This window comes from Mustelus asterias, chromosome 21 (genome assembly GCF_964213995.1).
Source record: "Mustelus asterias chromosome 21, sMusAst1.hap1.1, whole genome shotgun sequence".
Lineage (NCBI taxonomy): Eukaryota > Metazoa > Chordata > Chondrichthyes > Carcharhiniformes > Triakidae > Mustelus > Mustelus asterias.
In genome coordinates, this window is record NC_135821.1 from 37,513,437 (window position 1) to 37,532,643 (window position 19,207).

The 19,207-nt window shown below is 43.3% G+C and overlaps 1 protein-coding gene across 20 annotated transcripts in view; it reads left to right on the forward strand.

Moving 5' to 3' along the window:
- The window catches only part of LOC144509222 (thyroid hormone receptor-associated protein 3-like), a 114,774-nt gene extending 96,242 nt beyond the window's left edge, over positions 1-18,532 (forward strand). For 15 of the 20 annotated variants that reach the window (XM_078237738.1, XM_078237743.1, XM_078237740.1 and 12 more), the window contains 7 exons: positions 265-437; positions 3,183-3,291; positions 4,922-5,006; positions 10,004-10,197; positions 12,524-12,719; positions 13,677-13,826; positions 15,681-18,532. In XM_078237738.1, coding sequence (XP_078093864.1) covers positions 265-437; positions 3,183-3,291; positions 4,922-5,006; positions 10,004-10,197; positions 12,524-12,719; positions 13,677-13,826; positions 15,681-15,926 — 1,153 coding nt within the window. In that variant the 3' untranslated portion in view covers positions 15,927-18,532. The remainder of the gene's footprint in view (positions 1-264; positions 438-3,182; positions 3,292-4,921; positions 5,007-10,003; positions 10,198-12,523; positions 12,720-13,676; positions 13,827-15,680) is intronic. The other 5 variants (XM_078237747.1, XM_078237755.1, XM_078237756.1 and 2 more) reach the window with 1 other exon arrangement.
- Positions 18,533-19,207: the final 675 nt, after the last annotated feature.

The window sequence follows — 19,207 nt, forward strand, 5'->3', positions numbered from 1 at the left end:
TTCTTGCCTCTGCAGAATTGACTGAAAACTAAAAATGCAGGTGTTAAGTAAATCAACATCTGCACGCACCTAAATGTGACAAAACCAGCTGGCTGATGCTGTACAGTGGTGAGCAGAATTCCACACACAAATGGGGTTGACTTGATGAATGAGGCACTAGCAATACTGTAGTCTGTAATGCGCAGATAAGCGGGAAATAACATTGCTTACTGTTGCCTTAGAGTGGCCTTCTTTCATGAGGAGCTCTTTGTGTTGTCTTCCCAGCTCTGCCAACGTCCTGACCCATGAGCGACGTCTCTGTCGTGATCTTGTTCACAAACCCAAAAAAGATCAGGAGTTCCGTTCCATCTTCCAGCATATTCAGATGGCCCAGTCTCGTCGTAGTCCTTCAGAGCTATTTGCTCAGCACATTGTGACTCTGGTTCACCATGTGAAAGGTAAGACAGTAACACATACTGCTTGATTTTTTTTTTTGTATTTTAGAAAGTTGTTCCACCTTGTGTGGCATGTATTGAACTTGTTTTTTTCTATCCTTTTGGTTTGGGTATTCCTGTACCCAATTGTAACCAGAGCGCACCTATGTTGGTGCAATCCTGTATGTTGAAGACTGGTAAAAGAAGTCTGTTCATTATTTTTCTTGGACCTCATTACAATGTTAGTATTGGTCCCGCAATAGAAATTGGATGGGGCCACTATCAACATTTGCTTCCAGTCATCTATGGCCAATAAGTGATCTTCCTGTAACCTTTCTGGTCATTGTACAACCTCACAAATGCTTTGATTTACAAATGGCTTCCATGAATGTAATGCATTAATCAGGTATTATTATTTGTTTATTTATCTCCTAGTATAGAATGACCTAGGGGCACTGATTTTTATGAATTGGTAACAAGACTAGAGTAAATTTGGTTTACCGTATGACATGGGCGGCACGGTAGCACAGTGGTTAGCACTGCTGCTTCACAGCTCCAGGGACCTGGGTTCGATTCCCGGCTCGGGTCACTGTCTGTGTGGAATTTGCACATTCTCCTCGTGTCTGCGTGGGTTTCCTCCGGGTGCTCCGGTTTCCTCCCACAGTCCAAAGACGTGCGGGTTAGGTTGATTGGTCATGCTAAAATTGCCCCTTGGTGTCCTGAGATGCGTAGGTTAGAGGGATTAGTGGGTAAAATATGTCGGGATATGGGGGTAGGGCCTGGGTGGGATTGTGGTCGGTGTAGACTCGATGGGCCGAATGGCCTCTTTCTGCACTGTAGGGTTTCTATGATTCTATAACATGGAATTTACATCTCACAAACGAGTTTGGTCCAACGAGTCGATGCTGGTGTTCATAGCCCCATGTGCCTCCTCCTGCCCTACTTCATACATCCCTATTATCATAACTTCTTATTCCTTCCTGCTTTGTGTGTTTGTCTAGCTTCCCTTTAAATGCATCTATGCCATTTGCATCAATCACTCAACTGTGGCAGTGATTTATTATACAGAACCTTATTGAATTAAATCCTTCACATTCAGTGTTACTGAAACAGTCTCTTCCGTTGATTCTTGTTTATCAGAATCACTGAGAACCCCCTATGCCCTCACCCCGTTACGTATCATTTCTTATCTAACCTTAATGTGTTCAGCATTCTCTAGTTTTTATTGTTCAATAACTAAGCACCAGCCAGTGTGCTGCCAAATGCCAACAAGGGAAGGAAGTGGTGTAAACATCCAGCAAGTCAGGCAGCATCTTAAAGGAATGTTAAAGCTTCAAATGCAGTTGTCCATCTGGACAGTTCTGCCTGAAACGGGCAGTTTTGTTTCTTTACAGAGGCTGCCTAACTTGCTGGATGTCCCCAGCAGTTTGTGTTCATTTCTAACATCTGCAGTGTGTTGGGGGTTTTTTGCCCCATAGGATATTGGCAGGGTACAGAATTCTAATTGCATCAGTTAAAATGCCTCTAACGTTTTTCCTGCTGTTTGCATATAGATGTGACTGGTGATGAAGTGACATGTGACAAGCTTATAGCAACTAGTGATTTTTTTCCTGGAACTTACTTCACTTTGGAGCTTTAGAGGACGACTAGTTGTGGGTTTACATGGAATCTAAGATAAAATGGCACGGGTAACTTTACAGTGTTGATTCTCTGCTGACCAAAGGCTTTAATCAGTACAGCTAAATTGTTACTGATGGTGATAACTACCAAAGGGTTACATTTTTAAAGGAACTTCACGTCCTAAATCACCTGGGTGAGGTTAATAGACATTCTCACTGTTGATGGATCCCATATAATGCTTATAGGTTCACTAATCCTAAATATTGACCTTCACGAATTTCTCCCTTGGTTCTGAATGGATTATTCCACCCTTCATGCCATGGCGAATGAGTAGAAGTGGCTCTTAGTGGAGATGCTCCGTTCTGTTGTGTGGTAGACTAACGCTCTGCTCTGTCGAGGTCTTGCAGGCAAAAGTAGCTGAAGGCTGATGGGGAGGGCTTGGGTCCATCAAAGAACATGGGGGGAAAGAAATGAGAAGGGATTAAATGAATAAATGAGGTTTAATTCCTTTTAAAATAAAATTGAGACCGGGTGAAATTGAAAAAGACAGGTGGGTAGAAGTTTTGAGAAAAGATAGAGCAGGGAATGAGACGGTATGAAGCCTTCCATCCAATGATAGCCTTGTGTGTACTGGGAATGCCAAAATAGCCAGCAACTGCACCAGTGGATATGAACATCTAACCAGCATTGTTTAAGAATTTTAATGTTTTCTCCTGTAAACATCCCACATGAAAGTAAAGTGATTTGTTTTTAAGTTGTTGGGCTGCTCTGTCCCACTGCACCGGGGAATGAATGTAATAACTGCTCAAGAAAACCGGTCATATTTACACTCAGGTTGCCTACAAAGGTGGTGTGAAGGAGCAGCTTGGAAGTGACTGCTTTTCCCAAACTCCACCTCCCAGATGTTGGGTAAATTCCATCACGATGAGGCTGAAGCTGCAGGGATGAATGTGTGTGTCTCATGATGCTGTTCAGCCACTACGGGAACAACATATTTGTGCGTTCACTAAAATTGCCAGAGTTGATGTACCATTGGATGTTGGCAGCTAGCTTTGCTTCCCCCGTTGTGTAATTTCTAATGTGTAAAAGATGGTGACTTCCCTCTCTAACGATTCTGAGCGGGCTGTATTTCTTTTCTGGCACCAACAGAGCATTACTTCAAGTCAGCAGGAGTAACATTAAACGAGCGTTTTACAATGTACCAAAGGAGAACAGCTGAGCAGGAGGTTCCCAGGCAGAAGAGCCCAGAGATTCATAGGTATCACACTTTCCTGTTTTTTATTGCCAGCGAGGCATTAGTAAGCTTCAGTAATGTAATGTCGAGACGACCCATCGAGAGGTTTGCAAGTTTAAATCCTGATATTCAACTCTTGTCAATTACTAACCACTGGACTATCCTGTACTAAACACCAGTGCAATGAAATTCCAGTCTGCTGTGTAGCTGTTTGATTTTTGACCTCCTTAAAAAAAAATGTTTCTGCAGCAAAGCTGTTACCTTGGTTTCTATCGGCGCGTCTGTAGTTAGTTGCTGAGGATCATTTGGAAGTAGAATCAGTGTAAATTCTCTTCCATGCCCATGCACCATCTCTCCCTGGTCAGCTGACATACCTTACCTTCACCTTTGTACTGAACTCTTATTTTGTGTTGGTATTGCTTGCTGGCACAGTAGTGTCAGCCTTGGTTCAGTGGGTCTCATATTCATCTCCGAGTTAAAAGGTTGTAGGTTCAATACCATTCCAGCGACTTGAGCGCAAAATCTAGGCTGACATTGCTGTGCAGTACTGAGCAAGTGCTGCACAGTCTGAGGGCTCATCTTTCAGATGGGATGTTTAACTGAGACCCCATCTTGACTAGTTGTAGAGGATCCCACAGCGCCTTTTGAAAGAGCAAGGGAATTCTCCAGTGACAATGTTTATCCGTCAAGTAGTATCACCAAAAACAATGGGGTGATTTAGCTGATTTGCTGGCAGACGCTTGCTTTGCATGAACTGGCTGGAGTGTGATCCCTTCCATTACAACCATTTCCAAAGTACCGTTGGCTGTGGTGTGCTTTAAACACTCGAGCTTGTCAAGCTGCAGCGTCCGCCACTTTCCAGAAGAGTTCCCAAACTCGGCCTGGTTGTCTTGTGGAGGAATTGTGAAGAGTCAAGGAGGGCATGTGTGGTTGGGTATAGAGCAACATTCAAAGTTGCCTAAGAGCAAGGTTTTGTCTGCTCTGCCCCCAGGGAGTATGACATGGGAGGTTGAAAAGTGTAAAACAGAAAAGATAGGCAAGGGGAAAGGTTCTGTTTGTTACGTATAAAGCATACCTTCTGCACCTACTGTTTTGTCTGAACAAATGTGATTTGTTTTTGGTAATTAATAAGTGGAAGGGCAGTGAGTGGCACAGCCAGTTTGTCTTTTCATTCCTGGGACTGAGTTTTAATCCAACACAGAATGATGAGATTAAAATTTCTCTCTGTTGATTTCCAAGGGTTGAGTATGATGTGGGTTTTGGACAGTCAGTATCCACTTCCAAATGAACATGGGCCTCCAGCACAAAGATGTCCCCAACTCTATTAATTGGGACTAAATTGATGATCTTGCTCAAATGCTGAGAGAACAGTGCGGAATATGGAAATGCCACGCTGATGATAGCGGGAGCTCGTCAGAGATTGAGATTTAGGCACATTGTTTAAAGCGCGCTTTATTCTGCGTCTGGCTGTGCTGCACCTGATAATGGGAGACCCGTCTGCATGCACCGAAAATGGCAAAGTGTTTACTCCTTCGCCAGCACCTCTTTTTGATCACAAAATTTAATCCAGTCCCCCTCGAAAGTTAACGACCAGATCTTTAAAGACTCTGCTCCCTTAATATTCTTCGTTCTGATGGTGGTTTCCATTTTTAAGGCGGATTGATATTTCGCCCAGTGCTTTAAAGAAACGTATGCATCTGCGTGACGAAATAAAGAGCCAGAAGGAGAGCAGCTACAAGGTAACTCGATGTTTAATTGTGGATTTACTAATGCTGCGTTTGTGCTTTTAATGCATGAATATTGGGTAATGTCTGTACAATGACAAATGACTTTTTTATTTTTGTTTGGAGTTTCTCCTATCATAAGTTTGTGTTTTTCTTTTAAGGCCCCCAAAACAATTGTTCTAAAAAACTGAGCTGCAAAAGTGTTTAATTTATTAAATTAATCCTCACCTCTGTGACGTGCTTAAAAGTATGGCAGATGCTGTCAGAGCCTGTTGAGGTGAGCTTGAGACACTGGGAGACATTTTTGGAAAAAAAACTTTAGGAAAATGCAAAAATATAAAAAAAATGCGAGTGGCTGATGCAGGAAAACTTCTTTTCTGACTGAGCTGTAAGTATTTTGGATTTTTTTCTGAGGAAAATTTTAATTTTAAATGTAGTTGACGTTTTAAAGCATTCTGTCTTGTCATCTCTTTCGTAGTGTTAGGTTGCTTGTGTGTGTTCCTGGCTGGGGGTTTTGTCAACATTAGGAGGGTGCAATAATGAACTTAGGCTGCTTGGATGTTTTGGTGCATACAGTGATAATGTCTAACAACACCCTGGTTATATATTTTAATTAATTAAGCAGGGTTTTGGCACATTGTGTTTTTATGCCATTTATTTGTATGTATTGAAAGTGATTTTGAAAGGTATTTAGTACCATTTCCAGGACCTGAACTTGGAGCCACGACTCCATTCCAACAGCCGGGCCCAAATCTCCAGACAATCAATGGTAGATTGAGTCAAACAAGAGAGTTCATGCAGTGATTAATCCTGTTCCCCTCCATGTTTTATGATGGGGAAGGTCGTCTTGGTGTGTTTTGTATGAAATGTTTGGGAATTCATTCTGTATAGAGCATAGAAGAAATCATCCCTCTTCCCTCACCTGTGGTCAGTTAAATCATGCACTGAGGATGAGGAAATTCAAGCATCTATACTAAATTAGCCCATATTTTAAGTCAAAAGCTAAACAAATGACTTAGCTGATGTAGCACGTCATTCGATCATTGTACCTGTTAGACACTATCTCTGATGTTTGTGGAGATTGGGCTGTCATTCCTGTAATGCAAGGCGAACAAAAAATAAAGTTATATCTGTAAAGTATACCTAAATTCAATTGAGCGTGATGGCTGGTTGAAATTTTATTTCACCGGTGTAGTTGGACTTAACTCAACCATTAAGTAAATGGCTTTGAAGTGTTGAGTTCACCTGCCATTTACTTGCCTGACAATTCTGATGTTCAGAGTGTAATGCTATTGCCCCAGGCTGCTTGTGTGCCCAGAAATGATTGTAACTTCCACTCGAGATGTTTGGAATTAAAATATTCTCAGTGGTTTGACAATAGCAGAAGAAGTTCTATTCACTCTTGTTCATTTCCTATTTACTACAGGCTGGCCTCCCCTCTTCCATCCTTCATAAAATGGTGCTCATCCAACTCCTGTCCATGTCTTAACTTGCTCCAAGTCCTGTTTATCCATTCCCCCATAGTGATTAAGTTTAGATTTCACGATCCTCGCCCTAGTTTTCAAATTCCTCCAGTCCTCTGAAATCTTTGGACTCCTCCAATTCTGGCCTCTTGAGGGCTCTCAATTTTAATTGGCCATCCATGCGTTCAGTGTTTTTGGCCTTAAGCCCTGAAATTCCCTCCTTCAATCTTAGTGCCTCTCTTGCCCTCTTTAAAATGCTCCATAAAACCTACTTAATCAAGCTTTTGGTCACCTGCCTTATATAGGTCAGTGTTGAAAATGCTTCTGTGGCATTGTTTCTGTTAAGCGGTTTGGGATGTTTTGCTATGTTAAAGGTACTATATAAATATAAGTTTTGTCCTTCCTGCTTGCTAGTTGCTGTAAGTCTCGTCCTGTTCCAAGTGTTTAAATTGTAGAACATTCCATTGTGATTTGAAATGCTTCCTGTAATGACTCGGTGGCTAATTGCGTTCCCATTTTGAAGCTAAGTCTGTAGTGCCCGCTAATGCTCTCAGTCCAGGCATGCACAACAGTGCCCATTAGTGAGGGCTGCTGGCACCTGTGGAATTACCCCAATACCTTGGGGAGAAGAAGGGGGGAAATACTGAAATGACAATACCATATTTTATGACAACCCATATTTTTAACAGTTTGATTACATACAGCCTGAATACAGGGATGGGTGTGGAACCTGCAAACTGTCAAGTTGTTTGTCCCAGAATTTATTTTTCAGAGGTCCTATATTTTCCAGATGTGTTGCACTCAATTCTTTTGCTTTGAAAACTCCTCTGATAGGTGCCGAGGATTGTCCGTTAATTGCGTCCGAACATTGCCTGTGTGTGCGTGTAACCTTTCACAATGGGGGTCTTTGTGAGAAGGCCAAACCCTTGTGTTTTTAAACATTTGGCCTCTGTCAGCTGCCTCTAACACTTTGCCAGAAGCTGGCCGTTATTCAGCTGCAGTGTCGTACTGGGTCAGTGTGTAATTTTCCAATTGCATGGAACTGCAGTTTCAGAGAGAAAAAAATACTGGCCTGTTTTCAACAGTTAGGATTGACCATGTTTGATCCAGTGGGCTGAGGATAAATAAGGAGACAGTGTGAAGCCTGACAGTTCGTGTGACTGGTACTATCCACTGTCTGCCGCACTGTGACGGAATATCTCACCCTAGTGAGATCGGGATGTGATCACTATGTTGAGTGGCTGGGTTCCCTATGTCTAAGGCCGGCGTAATCCGGTGTCGTTTGCTGCGATAATGAGGAAGGCTTCAGCCAGTGGCATTAGAGCATAACTAGGAGCCGGTATCGACCAGTACAAACCTGCTGCACCATTCAATAAGAATGTGGCTGAATGTTGACATTAATTCTACTTTCTCACCATATCTCATATCCGGTGATTCACTCAGTGTCCAAAAATCTATCGGTCTGAGTCTTAATATACCCAACAACTCAACACAGAGCCCAGAACTGAGCATCCACAACCATCTGAATTAAGCAATGTGTCCTCCCCTCAGTCCCAAATAACAGACCCCTTATCCCGAAACTATCTCCAGCCAAGGGTAACAGTATCTTAGCACCTACCCTGTCATATCCTTTAAAATATTTTACATGTTTCAATGAGATCATCACTCGTGCTCCTAAACTCCAGGGAATATAGGCTCATTCATTCAATCTCTCCTCATAGGGCAATCTCCTCATCCCACATATCAGTCTAGTGAACCTTTATTGCAACCGTCCAAGGCAAGTATGGAGACAACTGTACACAGTACTCCAGATGTGGTGTCACTGAAGCCTAATTGCAACAAGGCTTGTAGCAAGGCTTTAGTCTTAAATCAACCCCCTTGCAATAAAGGCTAGCATACCATTTGTCTTCCTGATTGCTTGCTGTACCTGCAAGTTAACTTTGTGCTTCATATCACTGACTTCACACAAGATGCCGAGACAAGGCAAGCGTCAACTCCCATTCTATCTACTCTATTCTAGGAGCCAGCGTCCATCCTGTACAACTTTCATAGTGACCAGTGTAACTTTTCCTGGGGATAGAGTGTCATATTTTGGAGCAAGGATTGGACATTGCGTGAAGAAGAGGCCATTCAGCCTATCCACATGCTGATCTGGCCATGTATGTTTTGATTTAACCACCAAACTATACTGCTTCACTCCCTGCTGAAGTGGAAACTAATCCAACTGCAGTTTAAAGTTTGAATTCATTTTGGTTGGACTGGGCAGTGGTCTGAACCAACAATCAGTGACTGAAGGAATTTTCTCCTGATTCTTTATCTCTAATTGTTTCCTGCCCCCTCCCTCCCAAATCCTGTTTACTAGCCTCATATATCATCAGATGTTTTCTGATTCACTTCCTTATTTTTAAATTGCGAGTTAGCTTTGTTTTAATCCTCCATCACTGGCACCAGATGACATTGTGGGTAATGAGCCTATTGAAGAAAGAACATCTGCAGAGGTTTAACATTTTAAACTGTTTCAACTGGCCACCTGAAGCCAAGCTCAGGAAGTGAGTGCAGGGTGCCCCATGTGTGGAACAGATGAGAATTGGGCGGTAGATCCGAGCTGAGGAAATGACAAAGCCCGGGACAAACTAAGGATCATCCCCTTAACACCACCTCATTAGGGAAAAGTTGACTTAGTGGGGCAGGAATGGTGTGGGACCAGCCACAGGGAAGGGTGTATGTGGTTTGTCCTGGTCATGTTCATGGAGTCATGATGTGGAGATGCCGGCGTTGGACTGGGGTAAACACAGTAAGAAGTTTAACAACACCAGGTTAAAGTCCAACAGGTTTATTTGGTAGCAAAAGCCACACAAGCTTTCGAGGCTCTGAGCCCTCTCACCTGAAGAAGGGGCTCAGAGCCTCGAAAGCTTGTGTGGCTTTTGCTACCAAATAAACCTGTTGGACTTTAACCTGGTGTTGTTAAACTTCTTACTATGTTCATGGAGCTCAGTCACTGGCTTGTTCTCATGAATTCTTTCCTTCACATAGATGGGTATTCATTACTGACCACAGTTTTTTTTTCTCCTCAGAAATTGTTCTCATGTACACATGTCAGGGAAAGAGGGAAAGTGTAATTGTGATGTTTAAATAGTAAACTTAATTGCAGCCACTTATGCTTTAAGGTGAAATGTTATACTTGTGATGGACTGCTTGTGTGTTATCCATGTAATTCCACAGGGGAACTAACCAGTCTTGTTAAATCAGCCTGTACTTTCTGTCAGATTCAGAAGTTAAAGAAATCTCTTTGAAGTTGAGGCCATGTCATTTTGCAGCACTCCGAGCCTTGTTTCAATTCCAATGATCGTGGTGTGTACATGCTTCCCGGGTGTACACCACAGCACTGAGAGAGACTTGGAAACTACTCTGCTGTTTTTTTTTAAAGGCATGGAAATGCAAAATCACATCACCATCTTCTGAGACCCTTTAGCTTCTTTTTCTGCCTCTTGTCAGCACAGTTCACGTTAAACATATTTCTTGTTTCTTGTATCAAATGCTTGCCGACAGGGAGAAGGAAAATTAAAAGATGAGCCCGATGACCTTCGCCTAGATATTGAGCACCGTAGGAAATATAAAAGCAAGGAAGGAGAGCATAAAAAAGATAGTTCCAAAGATTCAAGAGATTCGAGCCATTCACGTGAACGGTCAAAGGAAAAATCTGGAAAAATTCCCAAAGCTTACAAGGATTCAAAAAAGCAAAGGTAATGTTCTCCTTTCCTGCATCACATTGGATTGTCTCCCTCTGCTGGCTGCCTCTATCCCCCAGCCCCATCACACAATGGGTCTTGCCTTATGGCGTCATGTACTTGGGCAAAATACCGTCTCATGCTGTTACTATTTTGTTTTCCCCTCTCATATAATTCCTGTTCTATAGATATAAATTCTCATTGTGTTTTTCTTTCCCGTGTAAAACTCCACACACACAAATATGTCATTACACTAAGAGCAGTGAGGCAACGACTTCCCCACAGCCAAAATTGATGGTAGCAATAGATAGCAGTCTGGATGATGACTGAATTTCGTTTAATTAGAACTACCAAAACTTGTGCAATGTAGTTCTGAAGGAGGTAAATCAGACACAATATTCAGCTCGTGAGTTCTAATTATGTTCTACTGGGGCTGGTTGCACTCCTCAAGTGCTATACTCCTTGCATAGTTTTTTTTAAAAAATTGTTCTTGGGATGTGAGCTTTGCTGGAAAGGCCAGCATTTGCACCCATCTCTTGTCCTTGATGAGGAGGAGGTGGTGAGCTGCCTTCTTGAACTGCTGCAGTCTGTAGATGCACCCGTTAGTGTCTTTAGGGGTGGGGGTTCTGGACTTTTACTCAGTGGCAGTGAAGGATAGAACATAGAACAGTACAGCACAGAACAGGCCCTTCGGCCCACGAAGTTGTGCCGAGCTTTATCTGAAACCAAGATCAAGCTATCCCACTCCCTATCATCCTGGTGTGCTCCATGTGCCTATCCAATAACCGCTTAAATGTTCCTAAAGTGTCTGACTCCACTATCACTGCAGGCAGTCCATTCCACACCCCACCCACTCTCTGCGTAAAGAACCTACCTCTGATATCCTTCCTGTATCTCCCACCATGAACCCTATAGTTATGCCCCCTTGTAATAGCTCCATCCACCCGAGGAAATAGTCTTTGAACGTTCACTCTATCTATCCCCTTCATCATTTTATAAACCTCTATTAAGTCTCCCCTCAGCCTCCTCCGCTCCAGAGAGAACAGCCCTAGCTCCCTCAACCTTTCCTCATAAGACCTACCCTCCAAACCAGGCAGCCTCCTGGTAAATCTCCTCTGCACTCTTTCCAGCGCTTCCATATCCTTCTGATCAGTGATATGTTTCCAGGCTGGGGTGATATGTGGTTTGGAGGGGGATTTGCACGTGATGGGAAGGTTGTGGCTTTGGAAGGTGCTGCTGAAGGAACCTCGGAGTTGCTGCAGTGCATATTGTAGATGGTACACACTGTTGCTACTATTCACTGAAGGAGTGACTGATGTGGTAATAGATGAGGTGCAGATCAAACAGATTGCTTTGTCCTGAATGATGTTGAGCCACTTGAGTGTTGGAGCGACACTCATCCAGGTAAATGGGGAGCATTGCATCACATTCCTGACTTGTACTTTGTTGCTGGTGGGCAAGCTTTGGGGAGTTAGGAGGTGAGTTACTTGCTGCAGGATTCCCAACCGTTGACCTATTCTTGCAACCACAGTATGTGTGTCTGGCCCACTTAGGTTTCTGGTGAACATACTGGTAATCCCCAGTATGTTAACGATGGGGTATTTGGTAATGGTAATGCTATTGGTGTTCTTGGAAAGAGAAAATGGTTAGATTCTCTATTGAAGATGGTCATTGCCTGGCATTTGTCTGGAGCAAATGGCACTGAGCACAGCAATCATCAGCACATATCCTGATCTTGGTAAGAAGAATGATGAATGAATGGGCTCACTCCCTAAAGGCCAATACAGTTCTCAGATAGAGGAAGGTGTGCTTAAGGTAGCACAAGAGGTATAAACTCCTGACAACCATGCAGTGCAGCTCTCCAAAAAATGACATCTTGGATTTCAGATCAATAAATAGCCAGCTGATCTGGCCAAATAGCCATGGTGATGGCAGAAGATTTCTGAATCACTGCTGCACTGGGCTACACAGATGCTCTCTTTGTCTCTCGCTTGAATTGTTGCACTTCGTCCCCATCTTACCTACCCAGAATTGGCATCTGATGTTTTGTCCACTTTAGGTGATACTGGCAATGGGGTACTATAATAGGTTGGCAAAAATGGCAATCGCTTGCCCATTGGAAAGGTGTGTGTAGGAGGGAAATAACTTGTCACCTACGCAACACATCAGCTGGTACTTGGTCATTTGAGGATGGGTGAGTTTGAATGCAGTTCAGGCTGACATTTGCGTTTGTGCCAGCCTCCCCTCTAACCAATGTGCTGTTTCCTGAGGGACCAGTGATGTACAAGGAAGCCATGTTCAAAAATAACATCTTTAGTCTTGTGCAATTTTCTTTGAACAGAAAGCGCAAGAAAGTCAGAGCAAGGACTAGCTCATCATCATCCTCATCTTCCTCTTCCTCTCCATCGCACGAGGGAAAAGATGAGCCGGAAGAGGCAGTGGGCCGTGAGGAGACCACGACTGGCTTTAACAAAGCTCGCCTCGGAACAAGAGAGTTCACAGGCCCACCAACCCGTGGCAGAGCACGTGGAATATTTGTAAGCAGAAGCTGAGAATTCTGATGTTTTGTACCCCTCTAATGTTTTGTGTTCCCTGCATTCCAGTCTGATTTATTTGGGAGTTGGGGGCAGGCAAGTTATTTGTATCTCCAGGCATCAAAGAGTTAATCTGTCCAGACTATTGATGATTTTGTTTTGATGAGTTACTGAGCCTAGTACTTGAAGTACTTTAGAAATTACTGACTGCATTGAGTCTATAACGTGTGTGTTTTCCAGAGACAGGGTTATGGTGTCTTCTGTTCTCGAGTGCAGTGGGGTAGAGTTGGAGTCAGCAGACATTTATGAATAGAAACACCTGATTCTTGAAGAGAGACCATTGCTTTTGGGCCTTGTGCCAGGTCCTCAGTCAGTGTGGGCCCTGAGCTACAGGGTTTTATTTGGATTTCCTGAGAACAATGGCTTACATGTCAAGATTATGGTGCCTCCATCCAGAATCGTCTGTTGATCATCCCCACAACTTTACACCTCCAAACTTTGACTCGTGTAATATTTGCTCCCGATTTATCTGATGTTTTCAATTAGAAATAGTTTGGGGCTGACACTGAGCAGTTTAGGGAGAGGGATGTTTAATTCTGAACTTGCCAATTTGAATCTTTGATTCTCTCTCTCTCTCTCTCTCTCCTGGTGGAAGGTCACGCCTGGCTTTTAAATCTTGGTGTTCTCATCTGTTCAGCAGTAAAGAGTTCACATTGGGACGTTAGTGTGTGGAAATACCTTGCTGGCAGAAAAAGGGCAGTTTTGTGGGGTGGGAGGTTTTGGCTAGAGGCGTCTTGTCAAGTTAGCATGGAAAAAGCCTTCTGTGCTGTATTACTTTGGCATGCTGAGTAAGTGAATATTCCATTCTCCATCACTGTGCTTTACATCAAGGTCTGAAAATGTAACTCATTGAAGTTGAATACCTGTCCCAGTTACACCTTCCTTTTTATGCTAATGCAGCAGTTCAGAATAAGAGGAAGAGGATATGGCAGGGGAGCGTTTCCTGGTCCCAGCAATAGCAGTAACCCCGGTAACCCAACTTTCCAAAAGAGGCCCCGCGAAGAGGACTGGGACCCCGAGTACACACCAAAAAGCAAAAAGTACTACCTGGTACGTGTCCACAAGCATCCCGGCTCAGGGCTGGGGCAGTGCCTTGTTTAATCTGTGCTGAGAGGAGAAACATCATTGAGCTTCTGAGAGCTGTTTGTAACCAAGCCAGGTTTAGACCGAGCTCCCTAACGGCTCAGCAAGTTAATCCTGAAAGTAGTCGGAGCTTACAGAGCAGGCAGGTTCCTGGCCTTTGTGTGAAGAAGTGTTTTCCTGACATGGCTTCTAACCGACTTGATGCTTAATTGCAAGATTATGCCTTAAGAACAAAGGGAGAAAACTTTCAAATTAGAACATAATTGTTAAAGGGGGATGTCCGAATCACTTCCAAACACAAAGGATGATGGAAATCTGGAAGTCTCCCAAGAGGTTGATGAGGCTGTGGGGGAGAGGAGGGCAGCTTTCAAAACTGAGATCTGTAGGTAAGGATATTTAATGGAGATGGAGCCAATGTGGGAAACTGGAGTTGGGATAGAGATCAGCAAGGATCTAATTGAATGCTGGAACAGGTTAGAGAGGCTAACCGGTCATCTCGTATTCCTGTGTATTTATCACTCCAGTGCCACACTGGACCATGGGGGAATTGTGCACAGGGATTTTGAGCTTTACTTATTCCTTGGACCTTTACACCAACGTCGGAAAGCAGCCAGTTTCTCCCCTGCCCAGCGACTAAACCGAGACAAATGGAATATTTTACAGCATTGAAGCCAAAACTGGTTAAAGAGGCGAGAATAATTCTGGATCTCAGCCACAAGGGCCTTGGATCTGTTCTACGGGGCGGGAGGAAAAAGTCCTACATGGAATATACAGGAGTGAATTTTTTCAGTTAGTTTGGGCAAGGAGAGAGAGAGAGAAATGGATTATCCTGCGGCTGAGTGTAAAGGATCATGTCTATTGCCTCTCCATGGTTCTTTGAGGTTACACAGAGTTGACCTTGCCCTTTTGATCTGCAAATGAAAGAGTTGCAATTAGTTTCTTTTTTGGGGAGGTTGTGGATGTGGATGCCGAGTAAATAAAAAAGTGCTTCCCTTTAATTTGGGGGAACGGCTGAATTCCAGCAGTTTTCATTCATTCACTTGGAGTGCAAATACAGATTTCAATTAGAGTAACAATCCTAACACACATCTCTGTTATAACCTCTGCCATTTGTTGGCAGCTGAGAGTCCCTATGTGTTTCTTCTTGGTATGTATGTTGCTGAAATAAAGTTGTTATAGTGCCGCTCGTGGCCTCAGGGCTTCTCAAACACTACAGCCAGTGAAGTATATATGAAGTGTGCTTACTGTTTGGGAAATACAGCAACCAATTTATGCACAGCAAGATCAAACTGCCAGCATTGCTATAAAGACTTCTTTTATTAGCTGTTGAGGGATAAATGTTGGCCAGGTCAGTGGGGAGAACTCCCTTGTTTTTCAAGTGCCGCCCCCTTCCCAGAACGCATTTTAATGTTTGCCTAAAAAGGCAGACAGGGCCTCAGTTTAATGTCTCATCAAAAAATGGAACCTCCCTCAGTACCACACTCTGCCAGCCTAGATATTGTGCTTGAACCCACAACTCTCTAACTCAAAGGTAGGAGCGCTACTGAGTGAGCCAAAGCTGACCCTTAGATCCCCTCGTGCCCACCCTGTGTTTCAATGGGAAGGGCCTCAGTTGATGAAAAGAAATACCAGTGGGTGATTCTGGAGAGCAGGTTGCACAGGCCTAAGACTGCATCCACACACCTGTACTGTTACACTTTTAAAAGGTGCTATACCTTTATATATATTTATATATATATTGACCCTCTGAGCAGATCACAGGAGATATCTGATTGTACTGGATTGTACATTCAATGTCTCTTTCCTTCTGTACCTCTGCAGCACGATGACCGTGAGGGAGACGGAGACAACTACTGGGCAAATAAAAGGGGCCGTGGTACCTTCCAGCGAGGGAGGGGTCGCTTCCTGTACAAGAAGTCCAACACCAGCCCCAAGTGGACACATGACAAATATCAAGGCAGCGGGCAGGAAGGAGTAGAGGAGGAGGAAGAGGAAGAGGAGGAGGATGGACAAGTTGGCAGCATCACCACCCAGGAAGAGAAAAAGCTGGCCACTATGGAACAGTAATGCCAAAAGGAACTGGGCCTGCCTCCGGCATCATTGTGTCGATTCAAGCATAGAAGCTGGTCACTAGGATCAGACTGAGAGATTTTTTCGTCCAGATCTCCATAGGGTTTACAATGTAGTAGGTTATTCATTGTGGTGGGGATAAGGGTATAGGACCCTTTGGGATTGAAAGGACCAAAAACACCTGTCTTTAATGCGACTTATATATATATATATATATGCCCTGCAGCTCTTGTGCGTGTGTTGTAAGATACCTTGCTAATTGACATCAAAGAGCTACAGGTCACCCAGGGAGTGTAATTCCCCTGCCCCCATGTATTTAGAGAACTACAAAGTATAAACTTGCATTATGGTGCCGTTTGTGTACACCTGGTATTACAGCACTACCTGATTCCATTTCTAATAGGAAGCTGCTCCAAAAGTGTGGGAAATAAATGTACCGGTAGACGTCTCCTACCACATGTTACACCCTGCACTCTTAAAAGATCATCTCCCCCAAATTGGCGTTTTCTTGAGCCCCAGATAAGCCGCATGCTTCTTTTAAAACATGGTTTTTAAATGCTTTCACTTTTGAAGCCAGCTTTAGAACAGAGAACATGTTTCAAGGATCCTTTAAATCATTTATTTTCCCAATTCCTTTTGGAATCTGCACATCTCTATATTTGGTTGCGACGCTTGGCTTGTGCTTTCTCACAGATGTGATTGATAGCAGCAGTGGTTTCTGTATTTTTGTTTTTAGTTTTTTTTTAAGTAACTGGCGCCTCAGCTTGAGCCTTGTTATTTATGTTTATTTGTAGAGTGGAGGGAAAGGTGTGACGACCTGTGAATCTGTCCCAATTCTTCAAGTAGAGAACTGTCCGAATTAACGATCTTGCCCACCACAGGAATTACTTTAAGCTCTCTTCCCACCCCTCCCCTCCCTTTCCAGCTCCTCCATCGAGGGCTATGGACTAGATATTAAAGCGATGAATCGTATTTCAAAAGTTGGAGGTCAGTGATGGCTCAGTGAATTCAGACAGTTCCTGCTCGCTGGTGGGTTAGCTGGTCTCACTATGGCCTACCTTTGGTGTTTTTAGCCATTGGGCTAAGGAGATAGAATCAGCTGGCTCTCTTCTTGGTCACAGTGCTGTAAGCTGTGCTGGAAAGGGTGTGTGTTTGACTATTGGAGGGTAGGAAATGGAGAGGGATGGGGAGAGAAAATATCAATCGCTAAAGGAACATAAGGCGGTCAGTTTTAATGTGGCTGTATACATCATTTGTACCGGACTTTAAAATCTGCTTCAAACTCCACTCTTTTCCCCTCCCACAGGCCACTGTTCGCAAAGGCAATTGAAATGGGATGAGAGAGGCTGGACAAGGAATAGGAAACGAGGTTCAAATTTAATGAGGGCGTTCGACTGCCCTCAAATTGTCCTTAATACACAGACAAAGTAAAAATCTCAAAAAGAGACGCAGTGTAAAATAATTACATGCAGCAAAAGCTGATCTTCAGTATACAGGTATCAGTTATCCTTGTTTGCTCAGTTATGTGGCAAAAATCAGTGATTTACCCAACAGAATTGTGCAGCCTTGAATGAAAGAGTGTGCCCGCAACAAGAACTACTTTTGCATAATTGCTCAGAGACAAAATGGAGAGTTTTCTTACTGTGCATGTGGGAAGCAGCAACCCTACTGTAGGCAGTGAATGTAGCAGTAACTGTTCTTTTAGGTCACTTGCCCATCCACCATCGGCAAATGCCCTGACTTTACATATTGTCACCTGTGGCTCAAATGACACCATTAAAGCGCAGTCCTCCAGCGCACCAATGCCCCAAATCTACACCACAAAGTTGTTTTGCTTCTTCACCGGCCTCAGTTACCCTACCCCACCACGTGAACTGCTCTACTGTGCGATGTCCCCGTTTGAAGATGCTGCAATGACAAGATTAGTGGAATAGTCCATTGCAAACAGGGATAGCAGAAGCAACACAAATATCAAAACAGGATTGTAACTTGCTTTTGAGTTTTTTTGTATTGTGGGTTTCTTTACATAGTCTGAATTCAATTGTTAGGTTGCTCGTTGCTTTAGATCTTGGGATTAATGTTAAATGAACAGATATTGGATAAACATTTAGATACATTTTATATTGACAATCAAATATCTCACCTCTACTCCGTGCCTGGCCTCCCCTATTCCTCTAATGCATCTTGCTTGATCTCTTTATTTTGTATCTTTTTATGTATGTATTAAAAAAATTGTAAAAAAATAAGTGACACGTGCTCTCGACTGCAATAACTATATTGAATTTTTTTATACCTATAGAAGTAAATAGTTTCGAGGGGAGGGGAACGCGACATTGGGAGGAGTACGACGGTTGCACTATTTTTGTAAAATTTTGCTGAACTGCCTTATCACTTAAAAATTGTTAAAATTCATTCTTGTTGTCCAGAATTTAACCAGATTTGTGTATCTCCAATTATTTGTGTTCAGTTTTGTTACCATGGTTTCCTCTCTAATCTAAAATGACATTGTTATCAACTCTGTTCTCCCCCCCTCCCTCAAACTGTAGTCTTGCTGAGGTTCGAAGCATTGTGTTGAATTTTAATTAAATTTCTGTGCCAGCGTCGCCAGTTGTGTATGTCCATTATTGAGCCTGCTTGGTCTCCACGATTCTTCTTCATATCGAGGCATTGGAATGAAGGAGCATGGAGAGATTGCTCAGCATTGAATATGGGACCAACTTTGGGGGGAGGGTGGGGTGCGCTGCCAAGTCACGGTCTATGAGGAAGGTTTGGCAAGTGTGGTTTCGAAGATGGGGCAGCTGAAAGCTCAGAACACACTGAATAATGGCTTTCTCCTGGAGTTGGAGGGAACCTTCGATAAGATTGTAGACGTTGGGTGAAGTATTTCACCAAAAAATCACATAGATAAGCCTGAAACAGAATTGGGAGAGTGGGCGGCACTGGTGGAGTGGGTTGTGACTGCAATAACTGCAAAGTTAAAGATGACCAACTCGGCAGATAAACTAACAAAGGGTTTATTTGGGGAAACAGCTATATACAGGAGAGAGATGATGCTTCTGAACTCCTGGACTCCAACTGTCAATTCCAGCTGTCAAACAATTGTGCCTCTATGATTGGCCTGCTATGTCATGTGACCCCCACAATAACCCTTCCCACACGCCATCACAGACAGGACCACAAAATAATGCTTGATGGGACATTGACTGTAAGCCCAAATCAGGACCATAAATATCTCTGGTGCTTTTCAAATAGAGGAAGGTCAAAATGTGCTTGAAGAG